The sequence below is a fragment of the Chiroxiphia lanceolata genome, chromosome 16 (genome assembly GCF_009829145.1).
Source record: "Chiroxiphia lanceolata isolate bChiLan1 chromosome 16, bChiLan1.pri, whole genome shotgun sequence".
NCBI classification, from domain to species: domain Eukaryota; kingdom Metazoa; phylum Chordata; class Aves; order Passeriformes; family Pipridae; genus Chiroxiphia; species Chiroxiphia lanceolata.
In genome coordinates, this window is record NC_045652.1 from 15,469,055 (window position 1) to 15,484,558 (window position 15,504).

The following is a 15,504-nucleotide window of genomic DNA, read 5'->3' on the forward strand; positions in this document are numbered from 1 at the left end:
GGGAAGACAGGGAGCAAGCACAGCTTAGAGCCCCTTTATTGGAAGTGCCCAGTCAGGCAGCCTCGTATCCATCCTTACAGCTCTTCCTGCACACTTGGCTTCTCCTTCACCAGGTGTTTCTTCTGAGGGCCCTGGAAGGGAGCAGAGAGGAGAGTTTGGAGTTAGGGACAGACAAACCTGGCCTGAAGAGCTGCATCTGGGCTGTGGGGAGCAGAAATGCAGCTCTACTGGGCCAGGCTGCTCCTGGTCCCTGCTCCCCAGCTGGGGGCTCGGTGCTACCATCCACCAGCCCCCCCGAGCCTCCAGCACACTCCAGGAATTGGGAAAGGAGCATCACTGCCCTTACAGAGAGGGTTTGTTTCTCTGGACAGCACCAGAGCAGCCAAAGAGCACAAGGAGTGACTTGCCCTGAGCCAGGGGGCTGATCTCTCTCAGGGAACATGGAGGGGACCAGGAACTGGGCTGATGAGTGTTTCCAGGAGGTGTTCCAGTATTTCCATGGTAGGAAAGCTGCTGAACTGCTGCCTGAGCCTTGGAGGAGGCAAGACCTCTCTCAGCTCAAGGCATAGCTACTCAGCATCCAACTCAACAGAGCCTGAGGCTAAAAAATGGAGTTGTCCCAGAACAAATCAATCCTATAGGAGCAGACAGCAGGGATTACTTATGTGCCTCAAATTCCAGCCAAATGTGATGTTTTACCACACAATATACAGGGGGAAATGGCAAAGAAAAGAGCTGCACCCAGGTGAAACCTCCTGCTGCCCCTGAGATCCTCACCACAGCAGCTCAGGGCTTGCCGTGACACACACCAGGCTCCTGACACTGAGCTGAAGGAAATCAGCTTAACCTCTAAAGAGCTCTGCAAAGGCACTGTCAAACCAATCCCCCTCCCAGCACTAAGGAGGCTTAGCCAGCTTCACATGGCATTTCTGGCTGACAGGCCAGATCCAGACCCAGTTTACATCTGCATGGGATCCAGGCAGTTGTTTCTTTTCCTTTCTCCTTCTCTCTCTCCTGGCTTACTCAATGCTTCCTCCATTTCAGTTCAGACTTGCAGCACTCTGGTGTAGGCTGCAAAGCTATTCAAGAAACTGCTTGGTTTGGATTATTTAATCTTTTTTCTTTTTTGCCCTGTATTTAAGAAAAATACACTGCTTGGCCTTCTTGAAAGCTTCTGACAGAAGAATCACAAATTTGTGCCTGAATATGACCCAAACTTTTTTCCTCTTAAGAACATTAAAGCTATAAATCATTCCAAAAAAATCAAAGCAGTGCACAATTCCAAGTGAAAGGGACCATATGGCCAAGGCAGTGCCTGCCAAGTTAACTGCTTGTTTAAAACTTCCCGAGGTGAATGGGAACTGGTTGACCATATGGTCTATTATTTGCTAGTTGGGTTGTCTTGGATCACTCACACAACACTCATGTTCTTCCTTCGCATAATTTCTGCTGTGTGAACTGAATTCATGGCTGTCTTTATGCAAGAGAGCCTCAATCATTCATTTGCCTGTTGTTATACAGAGAAGCAGATCATGGAATCAGAGAATCCTGGAATGGTTTAGGTTGGAAGGGACCTTCAAACTCCTGCAGTTCCACCTCCCTGCCATGGGCATGGACACCTTCCACTAGAAGGTGCTTGGTTGGAGACAGTCAGTTGCTTTAGCCCCACGAGGAGCTGGAGGCAGCCCAGAGGGAACTCACCATGAAAGCCCTCTTCTCCTGGGCTGTCTGGAAGCGGCCGTGGCCAAATTTGGAAGTGGTGTCAATGAATTTGAGCTCGATGGCTTCGTGAGCCCGGCGGCTTGTGTGCACCAGGAGGGACTGGGGAAGGAGAGTCACAAGACATCAGGATTATCGTTACAGAAAATCAGGACTTCTGCTCTGCTGGAACAGGGTTGGAATAGCCCTTAAACAAATATCTCCACGAAAATCTGTGCTCTCAGAGCAGCACCCTGGTGCTCAGGTGGCAGGTGAAAGCTGCTCTTTCGTTTCCTCACAGCCCAAGGTTTCATTTCTGGGCCCCTCGGGGATTTGAGGCTTCTGTCTCCAGAGAGACTCCACCCACCTGCACACCCCACAAACCATCTGCCTGCCCGTGGTCTGAGCACCACACTCATGTGCCACGTTGCCCTCTGCAACACAGTACCAGGGATCTGACCAATCCCCCTGCCCAGCATTTGGAGGATTCTCCTCGTGGGGAATGTGTTCCTGGAGAGCTGCAGCCCATCCCTGCCTGGCACTGTGGCACCCTCACCTTCCTCAGGGTGAGCACGCGCTTCCTGGTGCCCACGACGCAGCCCTTCAGCATGAGGAAGTCGTTGTTGACCTCCCCGTAGTGAGGGAAACCACCCTGTGGGGAGAGGCAGAGAGGTTGGAGGGCAGGAGAGCAGGGTGGGAGCACACCTGTCCACAGGAGGCATTTTCTAGGGAAGGAGAAGGCGGTGCCTGACAGTCCTTCCAGCTGACAGCACTCTGCACCCTTCAAGTTGCCTGCTGGGAGTCACAGAATCCTGGAATGGTTTGGGTTGGAGGGACCTTAAAGATCACCCAGTTTCAGACACCTTCCACTAGACCATTAGAACCATGTCAGCCACACTGAGTTATCCCAGCTGGATCCACCAAATAAGAGCTGGGCAACCAGAACCTGCTTCCTTCACTGTAGGGTGTGAGTGAACTGAGAGCAGAGCTGGCCAGACTCAAAAGTGAACAGCTTTTAATACACAAACGTAAATTTTTAGACCAAGTAACAAACATTTTTCTGTTAACTGTCAGATTTTTAACGTGTTTTATTCTTCTTTTTCTTTTAAAGCAAATTCTCATTTCCCACCCAAGTTACCAGCCACAAGGATCTACCAATGGGCCTGAAAAGACACCACACATGGATGATTTCCCGTGTCCAAAACATAAGGAAAGGAATCACTGCATTTCTTACAGTGAATTTCCCTTCAAATCATTTCCTACACAGCTGTCTCCAAACAAGGAATTACTTCCCTGGCTCAGATTCCTGAGCCAGAGCCAGTCACAGCCCCGTTAACCCTCAGCCCTTACCATAGGTGTGATGGTCTTCTCCGTGATATCATAGTGGGTGGAGGCATTGTTCCTCACCACTTTGCCATCCTCCACGTGGATCCCATGGCCAATGCGGTAAATCTGGGAACAGAGAGGCAACAGAGGTGGGGACATTCCTGCCCCTGACAGAATCACACACAGAGAATCACGGGACAACCTGGTGTTCACCAAGATGTGCCCTCGAGCAGGGAAAAAGCACCAGGAAAGACATGGAGATCTCTCGGGAAACATCTGGGGAGCCGGGGGGGAACTGAGGGCACCTTGCAAAGAAGGATGGAGGCAGGATGGGAGGCAGGAAGGCGGGTGGTGGTCGGAGGGAGCTCCCCCCGGGCCATACCTTCTTGTTGATCTCGGTGCGGTGGTGGTAGCCCTTCTGGCCGGCGCGGGCGATGGAGTAGCCCACGCGGGCAGGGTGCCAGGCCCCAATACAGGCCACCTTCCTCAGCCCCTTGTGTGTCTTCCTGGGGAGCTTCTTGGTGTGCCAGCGGCTCGTCACCCCTGGGAATGTGAGGGAGGGAGACACTCATCATCCTGCAGAGACAGTGCTGGGGGGAGACCAAGAGCTCTCAGCAGCGGGACAGGCCGGAGCACAGCTCTGCTCTCACTTCCCAGGGCTCTGGTCAGACTGGGATGTGTTCCATGCACACACACAGGAACGCCCACACCTCTGCACACTTGGGGCTGGGGAGGAGTTCAGAGAGCCAGAGAATCCTGAAATGGTTTGGGTTGGAAGGGGCCTTAGAGATCACACGATTCCAGCCCCCTGCCATGGGCAGGGCCACCTTCCACTAACCCAGGTTCATTTATGTACTGATGGTGCCTTTGAGCCTCCTGAAAGGACTCTGAGCAGAGCAGACAACACAGCCTTTAATGGCCTTAATCTCAGAGAAAATCTTTCCATCAGATGTTACCTGGTCAGCTCCTTTATATCTACAGCCCCTGTTGCACTTTGCCCTCACTGGAATCCCTGAGATTAAGGAAATCAGGTTCTGCTACAACAGAACTGGATGTCAGGCTTGAGATCCAGAGGCTCTTTGCTGCTCCCTGTGCAACAACTTGGGGAGTTCTCAGTGTGGTTAACACTCTCCTCCCCCCAAAAATGCCCCAGGGGCAGTGTCACGTGAGAAGGACAGACCCAAACCCCTGGCAAGGCTCTCCTTGCTCTGTACCTTTCATGCCGTGGCCCTTGGTCACGCCAATGACATCGATCATCTCGTTCTGGCTGAAGACACTGTGCACAGAGATCTGCTTCTCCAGCCTCTCACGCACCCAGTCGACCTTCTCGGCCACCGTGCCCCCGTTCAGCTGGATCTCCATCACGTGGGCCTTCTTCTGCCGCAGCGGGAGCAGCTTCATCTGCACCACACCGGCATTTAGGGAGAAACCTTCCCCTCGCCCCCCAGGCATGAACATACAGGCAGGGCTGAGTCACTCACGGCCTGTGAGGGGCACAGGGGGGAGCAGAGCCGCCCCTTCACCCCCTTTCACAGCAGCCAGAGCCCTGGGTCAGCAGGCCTTTAGATCTGGGATGCCTCAGAGCCAACTCCTGGTCCTTGAGCCCAACCACCCCATCTCCCAGCGCCAGGCCAGGCAGGAGCTGGGGCACACCCTCTCTCCTAGGAGCACAGGGAGAGGTCAACACCATCCTGCTACAGGAGTTAAGCACAGGAGTAACAGCCACGGGAAAGGAGCTCATCAGCAGAGCAGGGCCTGAGGCTGGACACTGTGACCAGCCTGGAAGCAGCTCTGTGCTCCAAGTCTGAGCAGCACCTCTCCTTTGGTCCTGCTCCCCCTCTGCTTCCAGACTGGGCAGTTATTTCTAGTTCCCACCAAGAGCTGCCTCCATTCTCTCCCAGTCCCAGCTCCCCGTACAAACCCCTCTGCCAAACAACCCCAGTGGGACACTGAGGGTCTGTGCCAGCCTCAAGTGAAGCCTTGAGCCAGCTTAGCTCTCCCCTAGACTCCAAAGCAGCCCTTAACTCCAGGGATCAGCGTGAAAATGGGACCCTGTGTATCCAGCAATCAGCATCTGGCAAAGCTGTGCCTGTCCGTGGGGTTATTTTTGCCCAAAACATTTGACACCAGTTGCTAATTTGAGGTGATCATGGGGCCTGAAGTCCCTTGCTGACACAGGGCTCAGCACCTGCCCGGGCTCTGCCCTCCTCCATGGATGTGTGGGGTCCCCAGAGTGCCCAAACCACAGCTCCTGAAGCAAACCTGGAGCAGGGAGCTCTGCTGAGCCCAGCTCAAGGGGACAGGGAGGTCAGGAGGCAGCTGGAAAGCTCAGCCAGCACCTCCCATCACCTGCACATCCCATCCCACACCCTCTGCCCACTCAGTCTCCTGTGACCCCACCAAACCCCCCCTCCGATCCCATCTCCAGGCCCTCACCACTCTCTGGAGCTGAGGAAGACCCTGAGCCCCCCTTGCCCACTCCAGGGGAAGACCCTGACCTGTGTGTGCATAATGACACGGATGACCTTGCAGTACTTCTTCATCGCTGCAAAATCCTTCTCCAGCTGCCTTTTCCCAGCCTCATCCTGCCATTTCTTGCAATACTTGGTGAACGCCTTCTTCTTGCTCTTGTGCCTACGACAGAAGTGTTTTAACATCCAGCAGAGCTGATGAAGGGCTCGTGCACCCCGAGACAGCACCGAGGGGGGACAGCTCACCTTGCCAGGCACCTCCTCAGAGCCACAGGGTACCTGTGGGTCCCTGAACCTCACCTGACTGGCAGGGCCTCGAGGTGGGAAGAAGAAAGTGGCTAATGAGCTGTGAAAAGGGCTCATCCAAGGGGAACTGAAACCTTTCTGCATGAGGAACTCAGTTGTCTCCCACTGACTGGCTCAGTGCCATCAGAGTACAGGCACAAAATCAGAGACAGGAGGAAACAGGGATCAGGGGCTTGTGGTGGGTGGGTCTCCATGGCACTGTTACAGGAGATTCTACAGCTAGGAAATCACAAAACAGGCCAGGCACTTCCCTGGAGGCACAAGGTACCTGTGAGTACCTGAACCCCACCTGACTGTGAGGGGCTTTGGGGTGGGAAGAGGAAAATTAACAGGTCGTGAAAAGGGCTGACAGGAGAAAACAGGGATCAGAAGCATGTGGTGGGTGGGTCTCCATGGCACCCTTGTAGGAGACACAATTCCCACAGCAAGAAAATTCGTGTTTCCATTTTTCTCTCTGCTGGAGGTGATTTGGGGTGGTGGTGTTTATGAGGCCCAGGGGCTACATTCTGCCTTGACTTCCCCCTCTGACAAATCTGGTTTTGCTCCATTTGCTGCCTCAGCTCAAGCATCCCAGTTAACTGGAGAGGAGATGAGCCCAACCTACCCGAGGGAAAAGGAACCTGCCACATGATATTGTGGAGAGAGCTAACTTCGTCTGACTATTAGAATAAATTTACATACACATATGCTGATCCCCAGCACCAAGCTGTTTGCAGTGTCTCTGTGCATGACTAAATAAGCAGCAGTTCCAGGAGCCGAGTCTGTGGAAATCCTGAAAGGGACCCCTCACATGCAGGCCCCCAGGAACACCCCAAGTCTGGGAATCCCAGAATCACTGAGGTTGGAAAAGCCCTCCGAGACCATCGAGTCCAACCTGTGACCGACCCCCACCTTGTCCCCCAGCCCAGAGCACCGAGTGGCACATCCACTTGTTCCTTGGACACCTCCACGGGTGAGGACTCCCCCACCTCCCTGGGCAGCCCCTTCCCGTGTTGATGACCCTTGCTGGGAGCAGGTACCAGTTCTTGTAGAAGCGCCGCCGACACTCGTCGCTGATGTGCTCAGCAAAGACAGTCTTGAAGTTCCTCAGGCCCTTGGGTGTTTCGATGTAGCCCACGACCCCCACCACCACCATCGGGGGGGTCTCGATGATGGTCACGGCCTCCACCTCCTCCCGCTTGGAGACCTCTGCAAGGCAGCAGAGGGAAGTGGTGCTCAGCACCATCTGGGATCAGGGCATTCCCTTGGGGATTCGTGGGCAGGCTGTCACAGCAAGCACGGGGGGCAAGGTGATGCTTGGTCTCACAGCCAGTCCCAGCCTTCCCATCTCCCAAACCACCCCTCACCATCCCAGTGAGGGCATTTCCAGGACTCCCCCACCACCACTCAGCTCACGCTGAGGTGGCTTTTGACCACCCAAGATTTGGATGGTGGTCCTGGACATACCCCGGAAGGGTGTGTTCTCCACCACCCCTTTCCCAGCAGATTCCCACCAACAAAGGTTCCCTCTATTCCCTCCTGGATGTGGCTCCTGCCTCCTCCAGCCAAGCCTTACTGAGCCCAGGCCGGTGCACCTCCCGCACAGTGTGTGTCATTCCAGCCTTGTAGCCCAGGAAAGCAGTCAGGTGGACGGGTTTGCTGGGATCATCCTTGGGCCATGCCTTCACCTTCCCGCGGTGCCGGCGGCTCCTCTTGTGGGGGAGGAAGCCCAGGTGGCCGTGCCTGGGAGCAGAGAACTTGCGGTGGGACTGCGGGGAGGAACAGCAAAGGTCGGCTTCACCCTCGGGTCCCAGAAAATGGGACAATGGGAAAAACAACAAAAACCCTCCCCTTTAACATGGGAATGCTGCAGGGATTCTGAGCTCTTCTTTGATTCCAGCATTTTCCCATTCTGAAAACTCATAACAGGATGGGGTTTTGCTCAAGCTTCCATCACGTGCATGGAAGAATTTTGTACGGTCGTGGAATGGTTTGGGTTGAAAGGGACACTAAAGCTAATCCAGTTCCAACCCTGACTCCTTCCACGGGACCAGGCTGCTCCAAGCCCTGTCCAACCTGGCCTTGGACACTTCCAGGGATCCAGGGGCAGCCACAGCTTCTCTGGGCAACCTGTACCAGGGCCTCACCACTCTCACAGGGAAGAATTTCTTCCCAATATCTAATCTAAACTTACTCAGTTTGAATTTACTAAGTTTCTGGACAAATTCTGCCAATTAAATAAAAAACCACGATCTCTCTCCTTCTGCTTTGCTTGAGGACTTTGAAGGAGAAATATATTCCTTATTAGGCCTGTCCTTCTGTGCTCTTAATTATAACGACTTATTTTGTATCCTGCAGCACCAAAAGGGCCTGCCTAGCATTCCTGGGCATCATGTCATGAAGGCAAATGGCACCAAACAAGCACAACCAAGGATTAGAAAAAAATGGGAAAGGATGCCCAAAGGAATTGGTGACAGGAACATGTACAGGTTCAAAATGCACCTTGAAAAACAAATTAGAAGAGACAAATCTATAAACCCCAATCACAAGGTCATGCAGAGAGAAAGCAGCACGGACAAGTTCTCACACAACTGGTTTCAGGGTAGGGAATTGGGGGTCAGCCCAAGCAGCAAAAGGTTAGTCCTGCGCCCACTGCAGCTCCCTCCTTGCTAAGATCAGTCCCAGCACCTGGCTGCGCTTTCTACCAAGCTTATTTTCCAGCCTAAGTGGAACTACCAGGAGTTTGACCCCATTCCAGCAGCACTTCCATGACCATAACCCAGCCCTGCTCTGCACACAAGCGACAGCAGCAGAGCTGTACCGACCATGGGACGTCTTCAGCCCGGGGTAGCAGCAGAAAGAGGCTGTCAGTAAGTGCCTCCCCAGATTAATACTTAAGATGGTTATCGGTCTGAAGACACAAATTTAGCCGCTCGCTTCACCCGCTGCGATATTCATTTCATTCCTGGCCAAGCTGGCAGGTTGGACATGACAGTTGTGGAGTGATAAAGGTCAATTGCCGCTGTCTCAGTTTACACTTCTCCCTCCTGAACAACTTGAATGTGAATGGCAGGAATTAGGCCAGTTTCCTCCTGGGTACCGGGACACCCACAGCTGGGAACATCTGCTCCAGGCGCCCCCAGGTCAGACTGAAAATCCCTCCACCAGCCCAGGCAAAAAAGGCTTTGTGATTCTGACTGGAAAAGAGATTGAGGCAATAGAACTTGGAATCACAGAATGGTTTGAGTTGGAAGGGATCTTAAAGATCATCTCATTCCACCCCGTGCCATGGGTAGGGACACCTTCCACTAACTCAGGTTGCTCCAAGCTCCGTCCAACCCGGCCTTGGACACTTCCAGGGATCCAGGGGCAGCTACAGCTTCTCTGGGCAACCTCTGCCAGGGCCTCCCCACCCTCACGAGGAAGAGTTTCTTCCCAATATCCCTGCCATGCACCCTGGGGTCATCAGGAGTCCCACAGAGGGTGGTCTGGCTGTGCTGTGTGGACAATCCTGGGGTGCATTCCAGAGATATTCCAGAACCGCTTGGACACAATGCTGTGCCTTGTGCTCTGGGGTGACCCTGCCGGAGCAGGGAGGTGAGACCAGACGGGACACACTGCGGTCCCTTCCAAACCGGCCTATCCCGGGATTCTGGGATCCCGTGAGGCAGGAGGGACACGCGGACTACAGCTCCCAGCGTGCCCCGGGGCCGCCGCCATCTTCCCGGGCTCCCGCCCCCTCTGAGGCTGCTACCATTTTCCTGCCCCCCCCCTCCCGCCGCCGATCCCGCCGCCTTAGGGGCCGCCGCCATTTTCTCCCGTCCTCGCTGCCCCCGCTGCCGCCGCCGCGATGCCGGAGGACCACGACTGGGAGGCGTACAAGGTGCCGCCGACCCGCACCCCCGTCGCCGATAGGACCACATCGGCGCCCAACCCCCTCACCTTCGTGCAGTCCTTCTTCACCTATGTCATTGACGCGCCCGTCACCTTCGTCCGAGGTACCGGCGGGCCGGGACAGCCTCCCGCGGGAGCTGGGCTGCGACGTGGGGACGGGGACACCGGGACGGGCACACCGGGGCACAGGCGTGAGGGCACGGGCCCAGGGACAGGGAGATGGGACCCGCAAGGGCACAGGGACACTGGCACAGACAGTAACACAGCACGGGCAGAGGGAAGGGGCAGCACCGGGGACAGCACGGACACTGGGACACAGGGGCATAGGACACAGTACGGACACTGGGAGAAGTGCAGGGACGTGGGGACACAGGGACACAGACGAGACCACAGCATGGACAGGACAGACACAGGGACGTGGGACACGGCACAGACAGAGGGACACACAGGTGGGCACATGAGCTGGATGCAGACATGGACCTGCTGCTGCCCAAAAAGGCAACACCAGGCTGGGGCAGGTGCTGGGGCTGTGGTGCCCCTCAGAATCTGGGGCTGGAGTGTCTGACTAGGCTGTCCCCCCAGAGTGGATCGAGCGGCAGCAAGCCAAGAACAAGACCTATTACTACCACCAGAAGTTCCGCCGCGTGCCTGACGTGAGCGAGTGCCTGGAGGGCGACTACCTGTGCTTCTTCGAGGCTGAGTGTCAGTGGAGGAGGGACAGGTATGGCTGTCCCTGCGCTGTCCCCAGGCGAGGTCACAGCTCTGGGCACTCAGCCCTGGGAGCTGCAGCATCTCCTGCCCACCCCATTACACACCTCACAATCCTGCTGTCCCTAGGCAGGGTGGCATAAGGGACCAGGATCCTTAAAAACCCAGTGCTGACATTCCACAGGGTATCCTCACCTCTTAGTTCAGCTTTTCTGTCATCTCTTGGCTGCTGTTACACTCATTGCCACCTTTCCTGCAGGATGGTTGATCAGGAAATCGTGGAGATAGTCCGGGAGAGGCTGGGTGCGTGCAAGCAGAGGGAAGGACCCAACCAGTTCCAGAACTGTGCCAAGGAGGTGGAGCTGCTGAAACAGGTCACCAAGGCCTACCAGGACAGATGTGAGTATGGGAACAGCACACAGGAAAGGGGGGTCTGAAACTCAGGGAAAGGAGTCTCAAACCCAGGAAAGGGGGGTTTCACACATCCTAGACTTCACATAGAACACAGGCTTATGGGATGCACTGCTTATAGACCTTTCCTGTCTTTCTAGACGGTGATCTGGGTTACCATGGAAATGCACGGACATGCCTGATGAAGCAGAAGCACAGGATGATGGAGGAGAGGAAAGCAGCACAAGCAAAGGCGTCTGAGTAGAGCTGAAACGGTTCCCCCTCGCTCCATGGTGCTGGAACCCAAGTGCATGTGGCATCCTTGACCTCTGGTGCCTCCACAATAAACGTGCAGCCCAGGCATCTGTACAACTGGGATCTGGATTCATTCTTTGAAGAGCTCTTGCAAAGCCCTAAACTTAGGCACCCCAGGCTGTCAGAACTGGGATTTGCCCTCTGGACCTCTCCTTCTCCTCCATAAGCCACCAGAAACACTGCGCTGCTCTGCACAGCCCTGACTGAGAATTCCCCCAGTCTGGGTAAAGGTGATGTGCCCCTGGAAGTGTCCAAGGCCAGGTTGGATGGGGCTTGGAGCAACCTGGGACAGTGGAAGGTGTCCCTGCCCATGGCAGGGGGTGGAACGGGATGAGCTTTCAGGTCCTTCCCACCCCAAACCATTCCATGGTTTACCACACCTGCCCCGTGCACCGACCCCTTATCACACCAATCACAATTCATGTTCACTGATCACTTTATTCTTGTACAAAACCCACTTAAGTCGTGGCCACAGCAGCTGCCTGGGTCCTCTGCACCGACACTCTCGTGTGGGTCTTGGCCAGATGATCAGTGAACTCCTGCAAAAAGTACATGAACAGTGCTTTATTTCCTTAATCCACTCTCAGAGGTTTCTCAGCACCACTTCCCACCCCTTAAACCCCTGCACCAGGTGTGTATGTGGGACTGGGGTAGTTTAACTTATTTAGCATTCCACAGCTTTACTCTTCTTTGTCCATGGAATCCCACTTTCAATTATTACTCAAAACTAAGATGCTTAAAAATCACACTTTACCTGGCAGTCGGCTCAGACTTAAACAGTTACCTGTCTCACTATAACCACCCATTTTTTGGGTACAAGAACCTGAATTTTAGGGGCAGGAAGGGTAAGATTTGAGCAAGTTGCCAAAATGCTGTTACCTGGTAAGGAGACTTGGTGAAGACAGTCTCTTTCCAGAGGTCGGGAGTCAGGTAACTGTAGGTTTTGGAGATGGCATCGAAGGTGGCTTTGGCTGTGGAGAGGTGTCACATACGGCCCGTCACTGCTGCAGACCCTGCTCACCAGTCCCACCCACAGCCCCAAAAACACCCCACAGCTACAAAAGTGTAAGATTTTGCAAGGACAGGGAGACCACGGCCGAGGTCTCTCTGGTGAACACACAAAACTCAGGTTTCTCTCTCTCTCCAGTTACGACAATTACACTACGGGACACAAGTGCAATCGCGCAGATTGGGAGATGATTCAGGACCAGCACAGGATAAACCCCAGTTTTCTGTAATTGTACAGAACTCGAGGATCACCTGCAACAGGATGAACCTGCCCTGTCAGCAGAAGCCTTGGCTTGTGCTCCCCTGCTGGCAGTTTTTATTCAGCAGATTAAAAATAATGTGGAAAGGTGGGTTTTCAGTCCCCATCAGGGACAAGAACGGCCCCAAGTTCTGAGTGACCTCACGCTCACCGAAGTTGCCAAGGGTGGCGGTGCAGCCCCGTGCCGAGGTGTAGCAGTCGTCAATCCCAGCCATCATCAGCAGCTTCTTGGGCACGGGGGCGGACACGATGCCGGTGCCGCGCGGAGCCGGGATCAGGCGCACGAGGACGGAGCCGCAGCGCCCGGTGACCTGCACGGACACAGCGGGTCAGGCTCCTGGACACCCCCCGGCACAGCCCCCAGGAACTGCAGCCCCGTGGGACCCTCACCTTGCAGGGCACAGTGTGCGGCTTCCCGATCTTGTTGCCCCAGTAGCCGCGGCGCACAGGCACGATGGACAGCTTGGCCAGGATGATGGCCCCCCGGATGGCCGTGGCCACCTCCTTGGAGCACTTCACGCCCAGCCCCACGTGCCCGTTGTAGTCCCCGATAGCCACAAATGCCTGTGTTGGAAGAGAAGGTTTGATGGCAGCTGTGCGGGAGCTCCCTCAGCACAGCACAGTCCACTGGGATTCTCAAGGATAATCCAGGGGTGTGCTCAGCAGGAACTCACAGCTCGCTCCCAAACCCTGATCACCAGAGCTCACATTCCTGAAAGCTGTTTTCCCCTGTGAGCTCATCCTTCAGTCAAAACCAGCCAAGATGAAAGAACTGGGATTCAATTCCCTGTTGCAGCCTCATACTGGGCAGAAATCCTAATGATTTACAAACAGCGTTCCCTCTTTACACCCAAAACTTCTCCTGAAAACCCAACACTGCTGTGCAAGCATAACCTAATTTTGTAGGCTCAGAGTAGTTTGTTGAAAGGGCTTTAAAAGGTGTTACAGTCCCACTTTTGGGACAGTGCTGCTTCGAGGAATATCTGCACATATCCCTGAGTTTGTGAAGTTAACACACTTCGTGTTAGTAAGTTACTAACAGCTCTTATAACCAAATATTTACTGGTTACTACAAAAAGTGGGATTTGGAGCAAGTAAAATGACACTAATATAATGCAGGAGAGAGCAGAGGGGAGGTTTCACCGTGAGGAAGCAGAGGAGCAGGGTTACCTTGAAGCGGGTGCGCTGCCCAGCACGGGTCTGTTTCTGCACAGGCATGATCTTGAGCACCTCATCCTTCAGGGATGAGCCCAGGAAAAAATCGATGATCTCCGACTCCTGCAAGAGTCAGGCACTGAGCACATGGGAATCATGGAATCCTGAATGGTTTGGGTTGGGAAGAACCTGAAAAGTTCATCTCATTCTACCCCTCCCATGGGCAGGGACACCTTGACTATCCTGGGCTGCTCTAAGCCATGTCCAACCTGGCCTTGGACACTTCCAGGGATGGGGCAGCCACAGCTTCTCTGGGCAACCTGTGCCAGGGCCCCACCACCCTCACAGGGGATAATTCCTTCCCAGTATCCCATCTAACCCCACCCTCTGGGTTAGCCATTCCCTGTGTCCTGTCCCTCCATCCCGTGTCCCCAGTCCCTCTCCAGCTCTTCTAGAGTCCCTTAGGCACTGGAATGGGCTCTCAGGTCTCCCTGGAGCCTTCTCTTCTCCAGGTGAACACCCTCAGCTCTCCCAGCCTGGCTCCAGCCCTCAGAGCATCTCCATGACCCATCACTTCCACATCCACAGCAACTCACCTTGATGGGAAGTGAGAAGAGATAAATCTCCTCAAGAGACTTGATCTTCATATCCTTAACCAGGCGGCCAAGTTTGGTGACAGGAATCCACTGCCAAAGAAATCCACGGACAATGAATCACCAGCTGCCATCACCCGCCGGACCCTGCCTCTGCTGCCCCATCCTCGGGGGCGGCAGCACCGGGACGGCCCCGGGACTCACCTCCTTGTCCTCAGCTTTGCCCCCGCGGGCCCCACGGCCTCGGCCCCGGCCCCTCCCGCGGCCGCGCCCGCGGCCCCGCAGCCCCGTCCCGAATCCACCGCGGAAGCCCCCGCGGGCCGCTCCTGGTCCTCCCGCAGCACCGGCGTCGTCCGCCATTTGCTGGAAGAGAGCGAGACATCAGGCGGGCCCTGGCGGGTCCCGGGGGGCGCGGATGGCCCCGGATGGGGGGCCGGGCCGCTCCCGCCGCCATCGGTCCCTCCCGCACTTACGTGTTGTCTCAATGTAGAAGGCCGCGCCGCTGCGCCGCCCGCTATTTATAGTGCGCAGAGTCTCGCGAGAGCACAGCCCTACCGTGCGAGCCCTGCGAGCTGAATAAAGAACACACCACGCGGTAAATAAGCGGCTTACGGCTGGTTATACAGGGTGCGGGGACAGCGCGTGCGCAGCTCCCCATATATAAGGGTGCGCACGCTTGTCGCACTCATTGCGCGGCAGACCTGGGCGGGTGAGGCTGGGAGTAGGGCTAGTGCGCCTGATGGGTTCCTTTGGCCTTTAAACCACACCGCTGGGTGCTGTTCGTGGCGTCGCCTGAGCCGGGGTTGGGTCAGACCGGGTGGGATGTGCAGAGCGGCCCAGGAAGGCGCTCTGGGGTCCGCGGTAGCGCCCGGCGCGGTCTGAAAGTCACTCGGGGTCTGCCGTGGCCCCGAGTGAGATAACGGCGCCCACAGCATCGGGAACATTAAGCTTATTCTCCACGGCTGTGTGTGGGGAGTAAAACCCATGTTCCTATAAGCCCCGTGCTGGGGTGCCCCGGGAGGGCCGGCGTTGGAACGGCTGTTTGAGCGCTTTTCCTCTCTTTCACAGGTGCGGAGCGCGACCAGGGCGGTCCCTTCCCCATGGCGTTCGTGCGAAGCACAGGGAGGCCGCAATGGACGGCGACACAGGGGTCGCAGCTGGAAAGGGTTCACTTACGGACTTTTATGCTCAATAAAAGATGAATTGCCTAAAAGACAGCGTCAAGTCTGCATTTTTTCTCCCACCGTTCCAAAATCCCCTTTTCACCTGAGGGTGCACACGGGAAGTGGCTTCCTTGGGGCGGGGAGGGGATGCTGTGCTGCAGGACTGTCGGGATGGCTGGGAAGCGGCGCGGGGGTGGGGCCGGGCTGTTCCCGCCGTCCCGGAGGGATCGGGAGCTCCG

General features: G+C 55.5%; 3 protein-coding genes and 2 non-coding genes across 7 annotated transcripts; 2 read left to right on the plus strand and 3 right to left on the minus strand.

The window, feature by feature from the left end:
• Window positions 1-18: 18 nt before the first annotated feature.
• RPL3L (ribosomal protein L3 like) lies at window positions 19-10,743 on the minus strand. 3 transcript variants are annotated; one of them, XM_032703963.1, is made up of 10 exons: window positions 10,578-10,743; window positions 7,357-7,549; window positions 6,821-6,989; window positions 5,523-5,658; window positions 4,239-4,425; window positions 3,407-3,567; window positions 3,049-3,150; window positions 2,255-2,350; window positions 1,702-1,821; window positions 19-131 (listed from the first exon to the last, which is right to left on the minus strand). In XM_032703963.1, exons 2-10 carry the CDS (start codon window positions 7,394-7,396, stop codon window positions 75-77), a joined length of 1,068 nt encoding a protein of 355 aa, XP_032559854.1. In that variant the 5' UTR covers window positions 7,397-7,549; window positions 10,578-10,743; the 3' UTR covers window positions 19-74. The 3 variants fall into 3 exon arrangements, with proteins under 3 accessions (XP_032559854.1, XP_032559853.1, XP_032559852.1); XM_032703962.1 differs by lacking the exon at window positions 10,578-10,743 and adding an exon at window positions 9,723-9,825; XM_032703961.1 differs by lacking the exon at window positions 10,578-10,743 and adding an exon at window positions 8,606-8,710.
• NDUFB10 (NADH:ubiquinone oxidoreductase subunit B10) lies at window positions 9,560-11,144 on the plus strand. The gene is made up of 4 exons (XM_032703965.1): window positions 9,560-9,778; window positions 10,257-10,395; window positions 10,642-10,781; window positions 10,934-11,144. Exons 1-4 carry the CDS (start codon window positions 9,631-9,633, stop codon window positions 11,035-11,037), a joined length of 531 nt encoding a protein of 176 aa, XP_032559856.1. The 5' UTR covers window positions 9,560-9,630; the 3' UTR covers window positions 11,038-11,144.
• Window positions 11,145-11,509: 365 nt separating this feature from the next.
• Window positions 11,510-14,465, minus strand: RPS2 (ribosomal protein S2). The gene is made up of 7 exons (XM_032703964.1): window positions 14,307-14,465; window positions 14,106-14,195; window positions 13,525-13,632; window positions 12,745-12,918; window positions 12,506-12,665; window positions 11,967-12,058; window positions 11,510-11,626 (listed from the first exon to the last, which is right to left on the minus strand). The coding sequence occupies exons 1-7, from the start codon at window positions 14,460-14,462 to the stop codon at window positions 11,546-11,548; spliced, it is 861 nt and encodes a 286-aa protein (XP_032559855.1). The 5' UTR covers window positions 14,463-14,465; the 3' UTR covers window positions 11,510-11,545.
• On the minus strand, window positions 12,149-12,286 carry LOC116795139. The gene has a single exon (XR_004359975.1). It is a non-coding gene; the product is annotated as a small nucleolar RNA SNORA64/SNORA10 family (small nucleolar RNA).
• Window positions 14,466-14,975: 510 nt separating the features above from the next.
• Window positions 14,976-15,100, plus strand: LOC116795140. The gene has a single exon (XR_004359976.1). It is a non-coding gene; the product is annotated as a small nucleolar RNA ACA64 (small nucleolar RNA).
• Window positions 15,101-15,504: the final 404 nt, after the last annotated feature.

Excerpts from the sequence above, each read along its gene's own strand:
- RPS2 (XM_032703964.1), bottom strand. The coding sequence starts at position 14,462 with ATGGCGGACGACGCCGGTGCTGCGGGAGGACCAGGAGCGGCCCGCGGG. Across the intron at positions 14,196-14,306 it reads GCAAAGCTGAGGACAAGGAG|TGGATTCCTGTCACCAAACT; the intron begins GTGAGTCCCGGG and ends TTTCTTTGGCAG. Across the intron at positions 12,666-12,744 it reads CGCACACTGTGCCCTGCAAG|GTCACCGGGCGCTGCGGCTC; the intron begins GTGAGGGTCCCA and ends GTGTCCGTGCAG.
- RPL3L (XM_032703961.1), bottom strand. Across the intron at positions 6,990-7,356 it reads GGTGCACCGGCCTGGGCTCA|AGGTCTCCAAGCGGGAGGAG; the intron begins GTAAGGCTTGGC and ends GCTGCCTTGCAG. Across the intron at positions 3,151-3,406 it reads GCACCGAGATCAACAAGAAG|ATTTACCGCATTGGCCATGG; the intron begins GTATGGCCCGGG and ends CTCTGTTCCCAG.
- NDUFB10 (XM_032703965.1), top strand. The coding sequence starts at position 9,631 with ATGCCGGAGGACCACGACTGGGAGGCGTACAAGGTGCCGCCGACCCGC. Across the intron at positions 9,779-10,256 it reads GCCCGTCACCTTCGTCCGAG|AGTGGATCGAGCGGCAGCAA; the intron begins GTACCGGCGGGC and ends CTGTCCCCCCAG. Across the intron at positions 10,396-10,641 it reads TGTCAGTGGAGGAGGGACAG|GATGGTTGATCAGGAAATCG; the intron begins GTATGGCTGTCC and ends CCTTTCCTGCAG.